General features: G+C 39.0%; 1 protein-coding gene across 2 annotated transcripts in view; it reads left to right on the top strand.

Annotated features, from left to right (window-relative positions):
* Window positions 1–18251, top strand: part of ADAMTSL1 (ADAMTS like 1) — a 197409-nt gene that overhangs the window by 102445 nt on the left and 76713 nt on the right. For both annotated transcript variants that reach the window (XM_082074285.1, XM_082074284.1), the window contains exons 13-15: window positions 249–333; window positions 12561–12862; window positions 17553–17682. In XM_082074285.1, the coding sequence (XP_081930411.1) occupies window positions 249–333; window positions 12561–12862; window positions 17553–17682 (517 nt within the window). The remainder of the gene's footprint in view (window positions 1–248; window positions 334–12560; window positions 12863–17552; window positions 17683–18251) is intronic.

The raw sequence follows: 18251 nt of genomic DNA, 5'->3' as shown, positions 1-18251 counted from the left end.
CTTCTAACTGCAACCATACACTATCTGGCCATACAACCCTGGAAGAGTTATAGTCCAGAAGGACAAAGGCGTTTCTTTCTCTCTCTCCTGCTCTCCTTTTTCTCTCTCTCTTCTTAGAGCTCTGGATCCATGTGGATGAAGCACACGTGCATCACAGGCACGCTCAGCAAGAGAGGGGTGGCTGGCACACGTAGCAGAGTTGCTTACTGCATGCTTCATATTTTCACATGCTTGTGTTTGTTCCATAGAGAAACTTCCTGTGGAAGCAAAGTTACCGTGGTATAAGCAGGCTCAAGAGCTGGAGGAAGGAGCAGTGGTGTCTGAAGAACCATCGTAAGTCTTAAAAATTTGCTTACAACAGGTTCTTACCGTGGGGATATCAGGGCCTTGTGCTGAGCTAACAGAGTCTCTTTAAATTGTATTTGGATTTCATTAGACCATAAAGGCTAAACTCAGCCCTGTGGAAATTAAGGCTTAAGGCTGTATCACGCTTAGGTATGAAGAGAATTCAAGAGGGCAAATGGAGATTTAATTTGAACAAGTATATACATGTTTTATTTGAAGTCAACTATAGTATATTACAGTGAGAGTTTGTCTACCTACCTATAATGGAATCATACAATATAGTAGTTATATGTTCCCCACTACCATGGTGTATCCACAGCTCAGCACCTTTACTTGTTCTCACAAGAACCCTGCAAAGTAAGACGTAAAATACAGTGATGAGTCCACCTTGCCTCTTCTTGCAGGAAGAGTGTAGTAGCAGCAAATAAACTAGAAACCTCAGCCCTGTAGTTTGCATTGCCTTATCATCACTTACCTCGTCATTTCAGGGATTTCCCCCTCCCTGCTTTTCTAGCCGCTTCATGATCTTTGCCTAGCCAGCTCAGTCAGCACCTTGTTCTCATTAGCAGCTCTTCTTCCTGCTGCAGACCCTCTTCGATGGCAGGTTGGCATATGTACATACACTGACAGTTCTTTCATGTTAGGGCTGCCTGAAATGTTGAGAACTGTACATTTTCCTCCTAAATACATAAAATTAACTAATTACTTCCCTTAACTGTAACTTTTTTCTTTTCCTATTTTTTGTCTTCTGTTTTGTGAACAAAAATACCATTGAGTTAGAAAATGAAGGGTGTGAAATAGTTACAGGCAACGCTAAAAGAAAAACTATTACAAAAAAAGGCTGGGAAAGATTGCTTCCACTTAGGGTTGGTACCTTTCTGTTTAATATATCAGTAAGAAGATCTGAGTGTATGAATCTGACCTGATGTAGCCAGGTTTTTCACACACTGCTATTGAAAATGCAGTTTAGCAGTTTCTGCTTGTGCTCCATTTCATTAATAGCAGGACTGCAGAAGAAGTTAGAAAAATTAAGTGGCTTAAAAAGCCCTCAGAATTTCATTCGGAATTGAGTTTTACTGTCATTTATGGATAATTAATCTTACTTAGGCCTATAAAATTGCAATGAAAAGGAAGTTGAAATAAAACTGGTGTACCATATAAACCTTTAGCAATAAGGCTGAGAAATTAGAAACACTGTTGTGATTCTGGTTTGGATTTTTTTATTCTGGAACTGTGATAAATGCATGCTATAACCCCTGTACTCAGCTTTAGTTAGTATCCAGTTCCTCCTGGCTGAGCATATGGCATTTTTTATTGCAACTGCAGCTGTGTGTTACATTAAAAAACATTGTTTGTTATGCAATATAATTGCAGTTTTGGTATGGCTAATCTGAAGTAATTTGAAAGTGGAACATTGACATAGATCTAGAGACATATATAATAAAGCCCTCAAAATAAAAATAATTTTAATCCAGCTGCTATATGTATACATAAATACATACATATACAGACATGCATGTGTACACACACAGATTTATAGACACAGATACAAACATATATACTCATATGTGTATATATCTATTAGTAGCAGCTATCGTATGTAATATAATGAAATGTTTCCAGAACTTCACAGACTTTGTAGTTTGATTCATTCAGAGTCGAAATCTAGAAAATTCAATATTGGTTCATGCACTCATTTTTCACTTGTAAAGTGCAGTCTATTTTCTTGTGATTTTTCTTGTGACCATACTAAACCACTTAGCTTAGCATACATAGAAAAAGATGTATTATCAGGAAGTTTATCAAAAGGAATTATACTGATATTTGGTCATGTCTCTACTTATTTGTACACTAAGAAATTTTTTAGATAGATTTCATGAACAATTTTGACAGTACAATAGAGAAAGAGTATAGAGATATATATAGGAGTCTATATAGCTTTAAATATTAACAAGGGGGTTGTAGAGAACAGGCATAATCTGCAGGGAAAGATGAAGAGTCTTTTGTTTGTCATTATGTGTATTTTAATAAAATGTTCTCGAAAATCTTACAGGTATATTACTTATAATATTAAAACAGACCTTGAGACATATAAAGGGAAAGGAGTTTAAGAATTTTAAAGTGATTTAAGTGCAGCAATGACATCTCTTTACATTACAGTAAAGCACTGTTCTGCTACAATACAGGCCCTGTTCTGGAAACACAATCTCATCTTTTTACCCCATCTCATGCAAAACTTGAGTGATACCAGTGGGATGCTCACGTACTAATACAGTGTGGCACAGCTCAGACTAGGTTCAGTCTGCCAAGGGGTGACATATTATACATTTTTTTACCCCTGCAAAGCACAAGTCTGGGAGCATGTACAATCTTTATTTTAGACTGTTGAGAAATCAACATGACATTAAATTAAATTAAATTAAAATAAAATAAATTGAAATACAGATTTTCACATGTGTTGACCAACAGCTAACATAAAGGGCACAAATTCAGGGTCTTAATGCAAACTTTCCCAACGCCCGGAGATTTCCATGCCCTGTGTTTAGTTTGGAATGACTTTTAATGGTAAAGAATGAGACAGAAAGACCAAATAAAATCTTAGAAAACTTGTGCTGCAAGGACCATCCATGCTGTCCCCTACTGTAAACTGTAAGAACCATCTGCATGTTGTTGAATATATAATCCGTTGACAGTGACCTTGAGCAATGAACTTCCACATAAAAGTGGTTTGCTGCCTCACTACTTATAGCGTTTTTCATTAATGTCTAACTTTAAATACTTATTCCTTTTAGATCCTGGTTATTAGATTGGGAAAAAAAAAAAAAAAAAAAAAAAAAAGTATGTAATCATATTTAAAAAAAAAAAAAGAGAGAAAAGAAACCAGAACTCACCAAGATTCAATGAACAGTCAACTCTGATGCTGGTTTCATAACATCCGTTTTCCTCATTCAGCTGTGCAGGGATTTCAAATAAACCAATTAGCTGAATACAGAATCACAGAATCATAAAATGTTAGGCATTGGAAGGGAACTCAAAAGATCATCCAGTCCAATCCCCCTGCCAGAGCTGGAACACTTAGATGAGGTTACACAGGAATGTGTTCAGGCAGGTTTTGAATGTCTCCAGAGAAGGAGACTCCACAACCCCCCTGGGCAGCCTGTTCCAGTGCTCTGTTACTCTCACTGAGAAGTTTCTTCTCAAATTTTATTGGAACCTCTTGTGTTCCAGTTTGTACCCATTGCCCCTTGTCACCGAGAATAGCCTGGCTCCATCCTCATGACTCTCAGCCTTTACATATTTATAAACACTAATGAGGTCACCCCTCAGTCTCTTCTTCTCCAAGCTAAAGAGACCCAGCTCCCTCAGCCTTTCCTCATACGGGAGATTCTCCACTCCCTTAATCATCTTTGTTGCCCTGCGCTGGACTCTCTCCAGCAGTTCCCTATCCTTCCTGAACTGCAGGGCCCAGAACTGCACACAATATTCCAGGTGTGGTCTTACCAGGGCAGAGTAGAGGGGCAGGAGAACCTCTCTCGACCTACTAACCACCCCCCTTCTAATACACCCCAGCATGCCATTGGCCTTCCTGGCCACAAGGGCACAGTGCTGGCTCATGGTCATCCTGCTGTCCACCAGGACCCCCAGGTCCCTTTCCCCTACACTGCTGTCTAACAGGTCGCTCCCCAACTTATATTGGAACCTGGGGTTGTTCCTACCCAGATGCAAGACTCTACACTTGCTCTTGTAATATTTCATTAAATTTCTGCCCATCCAACTCTCCAGCCTGTCCAGGTCTCTCTGGATGGCAGCACAGCCTTCTGGCATGTCAGCCACTCCTCCCAGCTTGGTGTCATCAGCAAACTTGCTGACAGTGCACTCTATTTCTTTATCCAAGTCATTGATGAATATATTGAATAGTACTGGTCCCAGTACCATTGCCATGACGTACCATGCTAACAGAAGTCAGGCTGTCACCCATATATTTCCGCTGATGAAGCATAGGTCCATGCTAATTTGAAGGTTAGAATGGTGAAAAGTCTTTAAATGTTGATCATTCACTAGCTAGTGTAAGGCAGCATGTGATCTGGCCAGCTATTTTACTGACTGAATATGAGTAACTCGAACATGATCATAAATTTTTTACTGTTTTGGGCCTAAGCCTGTTGTGGGGTGTTACTTTCTTACTTTGCTGTAAATATTTACAGAAAACATACCTGGAGTTGTAAAAAACAATTTTAATTTCTTGCTTCCCCTCCTCTGAGGAAGCCACTTCTTTTCTTGGATCCAGTAGAGTGGAGCTGGCTGAACAGGGTTTGAGGGTGGGAGTTGAGCTGGGCAGCCAGAATGGGTTTTCTCTGAGATCTCACTCCTGTACTCAGCAGAGAGGTAACGATGGGGAGAGGAGAGGCAGCGTGCAGGGGAAGAGGGGCAGCTGTAGAGCAGGAGGAGCAGCAGATGCCTCCAGTGGCATGGTCAGCCAGATGCTGAAAAGACGGCATTGTGTGCTCATGAGTGTTGGAGTAATGGAAGTTTCTTCAGACAAGCTATGTTGTGATTGTCCTACTTGCTCTGTATCAGTGTAATAATTACCAATTTCATGGCTACACTGCGCAGATGTTGGCGAGGACTCATCCTTTTCCTACACTTCATCTGAGACTCTTCCCAGCCCTTCTGTTTCTACCAAGTCACTGCCCCCATTCTCCTCTACAGAGAAGGCTGTTCTTTGTAGCCAGTAGACCATTCTTCCCCTAACACTGTTATCCTTTCTTCCTTACCATTCTTCAGGCAGAGAAAGCAAACTCCATCTAAAAGAAACTCTATTCTCCTTCTCAGAGTTTATTTTTCATGGGAAGTTTAACAACTAAAGATTAAATTTTCAGCAGATTTCTTCCATGCATTGAGTTATCCTATTTCTGAGTCTCTGTCTTATGAGTTTTATAACTTTCTGTTGAATACAATTTTTGCTGTGAAATTGCATACTATGAGTTATAACGTTACACATTTTTTACTTTGTCCTTACACCTATTATTTGTGATCATTCTCTAATGTGTGTTGCTAGAGCAGCAGACACCTCACTTTCATTCCATCTGCATATAGTGCTTTCCATTATTTATTTCTTTAGGAATTTCTAAAGGAAGTGAATCCTACAGTTTAATTTTGTCTGTATATGTCTATCTGTCAGTTGCCTTCCTCTTCTCCCAGTAATGTCTGAATTTATTCCTATTAACTGATTTTTACAAAGGTATAAAGTTATCACAGAGAATTTTACCCCTCTGTCAAATTCAGTAATATTCACCCAGAAATTCAGTGGTAGTATTCTCCACATTTCACTGAACTAAATGACTAGGTAGAAAACTGCTACCCTACAATTCCCCATTGAAGGAAAGATTTCTAAAGGGGTTCTGTCCTTAAGAGATACCAGGGAATCCATTTGGGCGTTCAGCCTTCAAATATAAATCCATGTTAAACCAGTCTTCATTGGTTCTGCTGCCCAGAGAATCAATCATAACTTGTTCAGCTATTTGAAGGCTAGAAGAAATAGTTATGTCTATGTTGTCTGACATGCTGCTCCCCTAGATGGGGTAAATTAAATATAGTATAAATATAATATAAATATCATATAAATATAATTGCTGACAGAACTATGAAATAGGCTAGGTTTACTATTAAATACTCTAGGTCGCTAAGAAAGTATTGTAATCTTTGTTAGGACAAAGGATTAAGATAACAAATCCTTGCTATCTTGTGTTGTTGTACATATTGTCCTTCTACTGCTGTTCATCTCTGAAGTGACCAGGCCTTTGGAATACGTTATCTGAGGGAGAATCCACAGTATCTTTCTGTCTGACTTCTTTCACTGGAGCTCATTACACCAGCACAGCATGACAGCCGGACTCAGAAAAAGCAGCAGTCATGATTAAAAAAGCATGGGTTTTTCTATGTGTAATAAGATTGGTTTTATGGGTGGCGGAAGGGTTGTTTAAAAGATTTCTCTCTCTAACTTTTGAAAAATGCTTTTGTATGTTAACACCATACCCAGCTTTTAACATACTACCATAAATAACCCTGGTGCTGGCCATAAAAAGAATGGAGAAGGGAGGGAAAGAGGGCAAACAATAATATCTGGATGCCAGATGGCACCATCATAGTGATGGGACTGTTTCAGTAAAAAACAAAAGGAAATTCCTGACATGCATCAGTGAGGGGGACAAAGCCCTCAGGGAACTGTGTATGGACAGAGAGGCCAGTGTGGCAGTCACTCAATATCTCTTTCTTATTCTTCAGTAGGTGTTTATGTTGTCAAAAACTTGTAAGGTATTTTATTTTGGTTTTCCCTCTTTAGTTGTTTCCATCATGATGTTTGTACCTGATTGACAGGTTAATATGTAATTTTAGAACTCCCTATAAATGTTTTACTTTAAAAATAAAGCACATTATGATTGACAAAAAGGTAGTGAGGACAAACACATATACTATCAACTGCTAGGCTTTTACTTGTCCACTTCCATGTCATGCAGTGAAGGAAGAAAGAAGCTTAGGGAACCTTCTCCATTTTACGATCTAATGGCAAAATAATTAAACTATATATGTGGTTGGTCATAGGGAAGATCAGCAATGCAGCAGGCTAACGTTAGGTAATGATTTCTATCTGTTCATTCAATAAGGGCCTGTAGAGAGTTACCAATACTAAGGTTTTATGTGTAATATCTATACAGGACAGAAACAGTTATCTTTCCCTGGATATGAAGGCAGTGGTGAATTTATTGAGAGCACCAATAGTATAGAATGATTTGACACAAAGCTGAAGATCTTATTTAAATTAAACTGAAGAAAAACTCTAGAGACTGTAATCACTCGGATTGGAATTGGAGCTATGCAGCTGGCTCTGGTGCCATTACTCTTACAGATGGTGACCTCTGTTTCACTTCTCTGAACAATGACAGCAGAAGCTACCCGGTGCTGTGTGTGAGCATCCTGTGGTGTTATCAACACCTTAAAACCTGTGGAAAGATGGTCTTTCCTGGAGAAAAAGGACAGCTTTGCATTTCAGCCCAAGACAAGGAGTCTGGAAGTCTGAGTTCAGTTCCTGGTTCTATCACAGAAAATTTATACATCTTTGAACAAACAACTGAGCTTTTTATTTCACCAGTAGTATCTGATTAATAGATAATCTGTGCCTTTGAACACTCAGTCTTACTGAGTTTTACTCTGCAGTTCTCAGAACCTGAGAATTTGTCTGAACCGTGAATTTACCCAATGATGAATTAACAACAAAAAAAAGGGCAATACATAATTAAGTAGCAGTTAAGAAGTCGCTTTTCCCCATAGCTCAAAGGACATCAGTCTGTATACACAGTTGTTTTTTTTTTCCTTTCTGCACAACAGACATCATAGAAACACAAGTCCTAGACAGGGGATGCTATGTCTAGGTACATCACATGGTCTGGTTATCTTCACAAAACTCAGCAGGGCTTTCCATGCGTCTCACCCTGAACCCACTATGACTGCTGTGGAAGGTCTGCCATCACTGAGTGCTGACCCTGTCTTTGTGTTTCTCTTCTTCTGACTTCCCCAGTTATGTACATGTTCCTATATGGAGGGGAATATACACTAGGCCTCAGCCTTGCCCAGAGTATAAAGAAAAAAATATCACTGTCCAGAGACTAGGCACTGTCATTGTCATCACTGTTCTCAGCTGAAATGTGGTCGTCACTTTTGCTGCCTTTATGTGCAAGTGATCATTACATAACACATTTTAGTCTTCAAAAGCTGGATTTGTAAATACATTCCCTTTATATGATTTAAAGATGAAGGGTTTTTTTAAAAGTACTAGACACACTGCTGTCTGAAAGGGACATTCTCATGTGTGAATGTGAATAATATCTACAAATGCAAATATTCCTTGCAAAATTGAGCTGGACAAGTGCTATTTATTCTGTTTGTGTGTGGATTAAATTGTGTGTACAGTTGCAATTCACTTGTATTTGCAAGTCCATGGGATATGCAGCCTGAATGCTGGACTGCTGTGTATTTCACAGTTTGGCCAATATTCTATATTAAGTGCTTTACATATGAACACAGTAAGTTGTTTTGCAATCATAATAGTTTCCTTACAATACATTTTCATAGTGCACTACAAAAGTAACAAGACAAAACCAGGCTCAGTACCACACCTGAATGACTCCTGGAGAAGTCCATCGATGTCAGTGGCAATTACATTTCTTTTCCTCCATCCCAGAATGCATTATGCAGCCCAGTGTAGGCTAATGTGCATACCACAAATGATGCAACAACAGTCCCTCCAGCTGAGCACAACCTTATGCACACTATGAAACCTCAACATCTAACAAAAAACACTGAAAAATATAATGCTTTCTAAATCCAGAACTCAATGTTTTGCAAGGGTGATCAATAATGGGAAAGTGTTGCTGGTCCATCACCATCAAAGTGCCCACATGTCAAGAAAACATGTATAGGTGTTTGTGTACAAGCATCATCCATTTTTAATCCCCAGTTTTCTTTGGAGAGTTTTCATTATGACTCTTTTCCTTTTGTAGCTTGAGAGCACTGCCGGCTGTGGCGATGCCCACTTGCAGGGGGTGACAGGCAGAGGGACCCTTCAGCCGTCCCACAGCTGGATGGTGTAATACTGTCAGTGCTCCAGCAGTTGATTAGCAGCAGACACAATTAAGTCAGTCATAACAAAGCAAGGACATGACCTTCCCTCCATCCATCTTTCACTGCTCCACCTAATAGTGATCTTTCTAAAACAGGAGAAAAAGAATACTCTGTAAAATATTTGTCAGAGCTCTCAGAACACAGCTACTGACATATTTTTCCTTTGGAGAAGTATTGTCATGTCTGATGTGCAAAGGAATAAAAGAAGATGATCTCTGATGCAATCACAACATGCTAATCCATGAGAAGTACACTAAGAGCTATGAAATACTCAATGTAATCTTTTTGAGGCAAGAGGCACCTTTTTATTTTTCATTAGTGCAACAATTAGCACAATCAGGCTCTGGCTGACAGCAACTACTGCCACGTTACTAAAATTAGTTATCGCCTTTGTCTTATTTACTAGGGTTGTAATAACAACACGATACAGACTATTATTACAGTGGGATTTACCAAGACCAATTTCTCAGTAAATCTACTCCACTATTTCTGTTTTCAGAGAAGACTCAGATATTAGCTTAGAGAAAATCACAATGCTGTGGATTGAAAGGTACACTGCATGCAGAACAAATAACTTTAAACCCATGGAACTGACTTCTTATTTTTCACATTCTTCTTGTGTTTTGTGCTCACTGTGTGTCAGCATTTATCATTAATAACCACACAAAGATATTTCAAAGCCTTTGTAATTTCCTGGGTTTACAATGATGGAAAATTCAGAACCGTTGTATATTTATATTATACATTCACATTGCATAAACGTTCGGTATCTAATGACAAGTTCTATATGGAGATTTTGTTTGCAGGGTTTTCTTGGTTTTTCCCTGCTTTGTTTCTGCCTTCAGCTCTTTGAATTCTACCAGTTCCCTCTACAACAGCCAACAGCTATATTAGAATTAAATTACACACCTAAATTTATCACTAAAAACATAGAAATTTGGCCTAGAAAGATGAATAAAATACAGTTTCCTGAAGATATTCCAGTGTTTTCATTATGAGATGCTGACTAGGGTAAAATAATACAATATGTGGCATTTATAGATCAAGCCTCATTTCAAAAAGGATCCAGTCTACTTTAATAATCTTTTTGTTTCCCTTTGTGTCCTCTCTCTTTTGTTCTTGTGTTTGTACGTGTGATACACATTCTGTGTAAATATTCAGAGCATAGGAAGTATCTCCCTTTCTGAATGACTGTTTTTAATATATGGCAAAATAGTGCGCTTTTGGTTTGAAATACATCAGCTCTTCAGCAAAGTTACACAACAGTTCACAATATTAAAATCCATAAGGAAGACAGCTTCTGATGAAGACCAGTGCCTTTTTTTTTTTTGTAATCTGATTAGGATTTCTTCCTCTTAGTTTGTCAGGTCAAGAAGCTATACATTTAAGCTAATCAAAATATCTAATTCACAGTGGCTGACATGGATTGTTTAATCTGTGACAGGAGATTTTTCACATCAAAATAGTATTATAGCAGTTGCACAGTCTTAGAGAAAACAAGAGGAGTGGCCCACCTGTACTGTTAAGCATTATAATCCTTTCAAAATGAAAGACACAAGCTTTGAACAAGACTGATCTTTTAAGATAAAATGTCTAAGAGTCAAGAAATTCAATCACTTTGCATCATTAGTTTCTCAAAGGCTTTGCTCCAGAAAGAAATCTTTCAGTCTTCGTAGCAATATTATAAACAGTTTCAAATGTTCCAATAATACATACAATCCATTTCTTTCCTTTCTATTACTTCCTGTGAAGTGAAGGGAAAGTCTTTTTGTCAACTACAGAAAGGTAGTGAATTAAAAAGACATGTGCATAAAAACTACTTTCAAATATGCTGATCACAAAAATAAAGTTCCTTTTTCTTCCTATGAGACTGTTCATGGGATTCTCAAGGTGAGAAATGAGTTTCCTATAGCTCTGAGTAACCATAGACCATAGAGGAGACAGATGTGTATTTCTTACAGCCCTGGGCAAAGCTATCTAAGTCTGGTGTGGACTATCTAAATAAAGACCAAAAGGAGAGGAATACTGTCAGCGACAGCCATGTTTTAATAAGAAAAACATCCCTTCAACTCTGATTTATTTGAAAAATTTAGCTAAAGCATATCAACAGGTGCTGAAAGACCTAAATTTCAGTGAGGCAACTGAACCTATCACACAAAATGTTTGGTTCACTAGATTAGCACTCAAAAATATAATTAAAAAAAAAAAACTTGCTGAGTTTGAAGGAGCTGACAGATCCCAAACACTTAGTGTTAATGGGAGAGCATTATCAAGAGGGATCGTTCCTGTAAGGTTCTTAAGGGATCCTGCGTGATCCAGATACTCATTCTTCTGTTCTAGCCCTTGAAGTACATCTACAGCCACTGTCTTAGAATTTGCCCATGGCAGAAAGTTTGGCAGAATGGCCAAGAGAGGAGACAAGACTGTAAGATAAAGCTATTTGAATCACCCTGTAGCTTGTAGTCATTACTGCTGTGCCTTAATACCACCACCATCAGATGTCTAAGCACAAGTAATGTTGGTTATGGAGTACTCTGGAACCACTGTTTCCAGAAAAAAAAGTAGGAATCGGCATAGATCAACATAAGCTCAGCAAAACAATTTGCATGACATTTACACAAGGTGGTAGTTATGTAGTATGGAGTTGAATGTGACCCTTCTGCTTCATGTTACTTTGAGTAAAATGCTAGGCAAATTTCCAGGACTGTTTTTCTTAAGATGTTGAAAAAGTGGTGACAACAGAGAAAAAATTAGAAAATATTCCATTGTTGAAGAAAACAACAACAACCAAAAATGAAATTCAATCTGATTTGCTTATTGTAATGATGGCTGCAAGGTGCTTTTATTAAAGCATATGTGGACTTCCAGAGGCAAAAATTTGGAGAACGTAAGCATTCCTAATCAGTGAGACAAGAGCAACAGCCAGATAAATCCAGAATAGAAATAGAACACCATTTTTTATGAGGAGGGAAATTAAATATGGAGGGAGCAGGGGGGGAAGTAAGTGAAGAAATTATAAGTTATTTATCTTTTCTATGGCTTCAAAGTAAGACTTAAGAATGGTTACTGCAATACAGGAACGACTGTTGAAATTATTTTCTCAGTAATACTGCAACTAGCTAATAACAGCAGCCTACTTAATAATGACTAGTGACATAATTGTGATATTAACTAAAGCAAAGGTGATCCAGGTTGCATATTAGCAAAAACTAGCTAGTGGGGGATCACGATGCAGATTGAGAGATTGCAGAATGCCTGGCACTGAGACATTTTAGGATCAAGTCAGGTGCTCTAAGAGTACATCTTTACTCCTGGATATGTGGAAACACTCCACATGAGTACTTGAGAGTCCTTCCACTGCTGTCATTGAGTTGTCAATGGTATGTCATGGCTCTTATGTGTATTTCATAACAGCCCAATGATGAGGCAAAACATTTGTTTCTCATCAAACAGAATTTGGCCTGGACGGGACTATGCTGCTTTGTCTTGCCCAGCTATTTGTGGACATAACTTGCCTTGTTCTCTTCCTCTCACAGGTTTATTCCTGAGGCTTGGTCCACCTGTAGTGTCACCTGTGGAGTGGGCAGCCAGGTGCGGCTTGTGAAATGTCAAGTGCTCCTCTCTTTCTCTCAGTCTGTGGCTGATTTGCCCATTGATGAATGTGAAGGTCCCAAACCTGTGTCTCAGAGAGCCTGTTACAGTGGTCCCTGCAGTGGGGAGGCAACCGAATATACCCCAGAGGAAACAGAGCTGCTGTATGGCAGCTTGCAGGAGTTTGATGAGCTCTATGACTGGGAATACGAGGGTTTTACGGATTGTTCAGAGTCCTGTGGAGGAGGTAAGTGCAAAAGGTTTCTGTGCTGGATTTGCTTTGTTTCATCAGGTGTATGCTTTGCAGTAACACCCACAGACATGCTGCTTTGCTACAGCCATTTAGCATCACAGAATCATTTAGATTGGAAAAGACCTTTAAGCTTATCGAGTCCAACTGCAAATTCATGGAGTTCAACCATATTTGAAAAGGCATAGATGAAAACTCTGGGGGAAAAAAAAAAAGAAACCACAAAAAACATGTGCACAACATATCTTAGCCCAGGACTTTTGGGCTCGACACTCAAGCTGTCAGCAAGAGTGATGAATGTGTCACATGTTTCTATTTCCTTGTATCATCTGATCACTCAAAAAACACTCACGCAAAAAAGTTGCATGTTAAAGTGGTCTGGTGATACAGCTAAGAATTACGTGTCATTTTTAGTTTTTATCTCTTGGTTTGTACTGTGGAAGTATAAGCATGTGGAAGTTAAGTTGTTCTCCCATAGCAGATGCATTAAATTATTGGTACTTTAAGGGCTCGGTCAGTTCCCTAACTCCTATCACTAAGTGACGTTAACTCTAATCCCAGTGCAAAACAAAACATATGGTAAAAAGCGCAAATGGTGTTTGAAGCTAGCAGGCTTGGCACTTGGAGTTTCTCAAAGTTAACCAAAGTGGCAGGTTCCACATGTTATAGTCTATTAATGAACAGTTCTCTGATATCCTTTTTTTCCCATCATTTTGTCTAGCTAGTTCTGAGAAATATGTCCATTCCATTATTTTTTAAATTAAACATAAGCTTCTCCAGCTGCTGTCTTTTTACATTACCTGTTTCAGGCTATTTTTAAAAGGATTACTATAGATAGATACAGAACAGATACTGTAGAACTGGAAACCACTTGGCACTTTATGAATAATTAATAGTGTGATCTGTACAGATTCACCAGTAATCAGTTACAAACTTAAAAAGCACAGTTAATAGAAAATAATGTAAACGTTTTCTGTACTTTCTTCTAGCTGGCTGACAGTAGCCTGCTTAGAGCAGTCTGCTTAGAGTTGTCATACCATTGCCACTATTGCTTTGTTTCCTATGTAAAAAAATATGACACTAATGTATGCTAAGTAGTGAGGAACACTGACTTCACAAGAGTATCTGTCATATATTGAGGCTATTAGTGAGCACTAACAATTTGTTACATTTACACCGTGAATACTGAAACCTGAATAGCTTCTAGAAATATCCTCTTGACATGAAGTCGTTTCTTTGGATATAGTGACTATGTGTATATTTTTCAAATATAGCTCAAGGAGGCTGATATGACAGAGACATTTTGCTTTATAAATTCAATCTCTTTGAATTGTCAGCAAAAATTGTTAGCCAAGACTTCTTATTGTGTGACATCAACTCTACATTTTCCAGATTAGCAGATACTAAGTCAGATATTTTTGTAGCCATAGGTGCAAGACCAGTCATACTAATTTTATTGGCTTTGGAGTCTCATGAGAAGAAATTGGATAGACGCAGAAGTAACCTTTCACCTCTCAGAAGTAGCAACCAGAAGGAATTAGTTAGTCATTTAGTCTGCTGTTAGTGGCTGCGTTTCCCAGAGCTGTCATCAAACATCATGTAACAATTATTCTATTCTGGTGGATATAAACACAGAAAATCTCATTTGATGGTATTCTGAAAGTGAACTTAAACTGCTTAGATTCATGTCCCACCCTTAAACCTTTTATCTTGTGATTTCCTATTGAGAACTAGTTTGTTTTTTTCAAGGAAAGCAATTTTAAAGCAGACAGGTTTTTTTCTTGTAATATTGTGCAGTAAATAATGCTTATAATTTGCTTACTTGGCAAATAAACTTCCTGAAGTTCATATACTTTTAAAAATTACCTCCTTACTATGGATCTTCTGGTGAATAATTGAAGATCTCTAAGCTCTGTTGTACTGTCCTATCAAAAAGGACAAATGTTATTAGTATGCTGAGACACGCTTGGTGTGAGATTCGAGGAGAAGCTGAAGAAAGTGATTCTGAGCACTTTTGCTTGCTGCTGGAGCAAGACAGATTTATTTTTTTTGTCACTGTCACAAACTGTCAATACACAGTCTAGCAACCACAGACTAGCTAAATTCAAGCAGGAGCTCTTTTCCAATACCCATGCTGTCAAGCAAGATTACTGGTCCTACTGGTAACTTTAAAAGGGAAACAGTTGTACGAATCTCTCGAAGGAAATTACAGTGAGGAGAGTAGAGCATTGGTAGGATAGACTGAAACTTTTGGAAATGCAATCAGAGGTGACTGAGGAAAGGTTGAACTCAAGACCTCACAGTCAATTACTTTTGGATAGTCAGCACTGAAACAGATCATGCAAAAGTGTTAAGTGTTGATAGTCATTGGTCAAGAGCTCATTAGTGACACACTTCAGAGAGGAGGAATTGCAGCTGTGGAAGTACACTCAGTTTACAAAATTTTTATCTGAAAATAACAACATCTATCACACACACACACGGTGAGTGAGCTGTTGGAAGCTTCTCTAGCAAACAAAACAATGTCACCAGGATGTGGGGGTTTCTTTCCACAGAGTTAAGAAGAATATTTATGTGGTTTCTGTATGTCTGGGTTAGTAATCCTTCTTTCCTGGCTTCATCAGATTGGTCTTGCTGTCAGGTCTGCAAGTGATCGTTACAAAGTAGAGACCAGTAACTTGAACAGTGCAATTTCCCATCAGGTGGAGAACCTATTCTGCAGCCAGCAGCAGTCCTGGGGAATCCGTATGCCTTTGTTTGCTGTACACAATATGAAAATATAATATGCTCAACAGAAAAATGATTGAGCTGGAAAGATACCGAACATGACAGGGTAGAGAACTTATTGTTTACATATAGAAATGTCATTCATTTCCTTTCCTAGAAGTAAATCACTACCATTTGTTTTATTCTTTCAATGAGCTATTGTTTTTACAATTTTTGAAGTCTTTTGGGAGATTACTTGAATAGCAAAATGGCTTGAAAATATGGGGCCACCATACAAAGAAGAAAACCCACAATAAGATTGGCTGACTTCAGGGACTTTGGTAATATCTATGTTGATGCCCACGCCCAAACCCATCAGATTTCTTTCTTCTCTTTAGTACATTGAGTACAGTGGGGACACTGGCTGAGCCGTAGGCATGCCCTAACCAACAGGGTAGCACACACAGGAGCCAGTAAATTGCTCAACATGCCACTTTGCTGTGGGCCCCTTCTCAGCCTGTACTGAGAATAAGGGGAATGAATCTGCGAATAATTACAGGAGTACAGGAACTATGATAAGTTACAGCACTTTTGTCCTGTTGAATAGTATAATATCATTTGCCAAATGACATGTGCTCTGACATTAGAAACAGCAATGTCTGTTCTGTTACACTGTTCTTGGAGCTGTTGAAGCACTTCCAAAACTTTTTTTTTTTTTTTAATTTTTAATTTTAATTTTAATTTTAATTTTAATTTTAATTTTAATTTTTAATTTTAATTTTTTTTAATTAAAAAAAAAAGTCTTCAAAATACTGTGAGATATTTTGGAAAGACTAATTGTTGATTTTGAGAAGATGATGCAAGTGTTATGAGTTCAGTTAAACTTTTCTTAACTCAGGAAGTAGAGGTGAATGTAAAAAGCATACTTCTACTTTTCTTGAACCACTGTGGATTAGATTTTTAAGAAGTTTAGACCAATTATTATCTTTAGATCCTCTCTCACTGAGTTGCTTGTAGTTTTGCAATCCCTGATTTTTCTAGTTTTCTAACCTTGTGATCCAAAAAAAGCTGTAATATTCCTGCTTTACTCTTAGGAAAATTGAGACAGAGTAACTGGTATACCGAAGAGTACATAAGGAGTTCAGTATCACCAAGGATTTCCTGCATTAAAACACAATCACAAAAATCTTCCAGCTTCTCACTTAGTCCCAATCAAGTACACCCTTCAAGTTTGCATCTTCAGTTTAGATGCAGGTCTGTGGATGCAGAAGAGTAAATGAGAGCAGCTGAATTGTCTGAGCTTGTTTTACTTTGCCTTTGCACGTATAGCAATCATATTGTTGCTTAAAATATAGCATACTGAGGTCAAGGCCAACTTCACACCGTAGCCTGCTTTACTGACAAATAAACAGCCTCTTTGCACTCATAGTGACAGGGTGAGTCTCTAGAGAGCACTGGACAATTTTCTGTCCAGGGAAGGTAAGTTGTGAATGAGCCCTAGGGGCTTTTCACTGCAATAGAGAGAGAGAGACTTGTTTCAGTGAGACTGAAAACAAGGGCATGTAAAACCCAGCATCCCATCCCATCTCACAGATGGCTGGAGAACAGCATAGAAAAGGTGCAGTAAGAAATGTATGATTGTGTCTGGAAAATTCCAGGACTTACACATGAAGGCTTTTTCTAATAGAAAGAAGAAAAGGAAATGCAATTTTCCCTACACGGTAAAGTACGCTGTGCTAAGAAACATTCCCCTTTGGTAGACATTCATACCATACTCCTCAAAGACCATCAGGCACAGTGCTTGGATGTGGACAGCAAACCACTACCCGCTGTGCGGGAAGCAGCGTCCTCCTGTCTGCTGCCCTGGGCCTGAGGCTGTGCTTCCCCAGTGTAGGCCCCTGGTCCCACCGGGCCTGACCCTGCCCTCAGCTGCCCCGCCAGGTGCAGAGAGCTGACTGTGACCATGCATTGTTTTGTGCAGGTGTCCAGGAGGCTGTGGTGACCTGCCTGAACAAACAAACCAGAGAGACTGCAGACGAAACACTCTGTGTAACCAGTCGCCGTCCTCCACAGCTGCTGAAAGCCTGTAGCCTGGACCCTTGCCCCCCAAGGTAGGCTTCTTCTATCTGATCACCAGGCATACATATTGTTCCAGATTTAGGGGTGATGTGATCACTGGTGAAGTCAAGAAACTGACCTTCAAGTTACTGATGAATATGAGATGACTGGGGCCAGCGGTGGTTGGATCTGGGCATTACTAGAAAGACTTCTGAAGCACAGGAGTGAAATACACAGATGAGGCCCTGAGGTCTCCCTGCGTTACAGTACCACAGACTCAGCCCTCTGGGCTCAGCAGATTTGTGTCACTGCCCCTGGGATTCCTTGCAACTGACATGAAGAGAACAGCTGTGATGTGAGTAGAGCCCTGCTGCAGCGGAAAGCAGCAAATTGGCACAACCAGGCCGGTGCTAGAGAGCAGATCAGAATGCCAGGGCTCTTCAGTCTTGTCCAGACATTGTTTAATGGATTTTGAGGACTTCATGCAAAAAGCAAAACAAACACACAAGTGTGGGTGATTGTAGTCTAGTGTGTTGCCCAGAGCCATTTAAACAACACTAGCAGTACAAAAAAAGGAATTGTAAATAAGTTGTGATGCCAGAGTCAATGGCCTTTCAGTCTG

This window comes from Streptopelia decaocto, assembly GCF_964273445.1.
Source record: "Streptopelia decaocto genome assembly, chromosome: Z".
NCBI classification, from domain to species: Eukaryota; Metazoa; Chordata; class Aves; order Columbiformes; family Columbidae; genus Streptopelia; species Streptopelia decaocto.
This window is presented reverse-complemented; position numbering and strand designations above follow the sequence as displayed.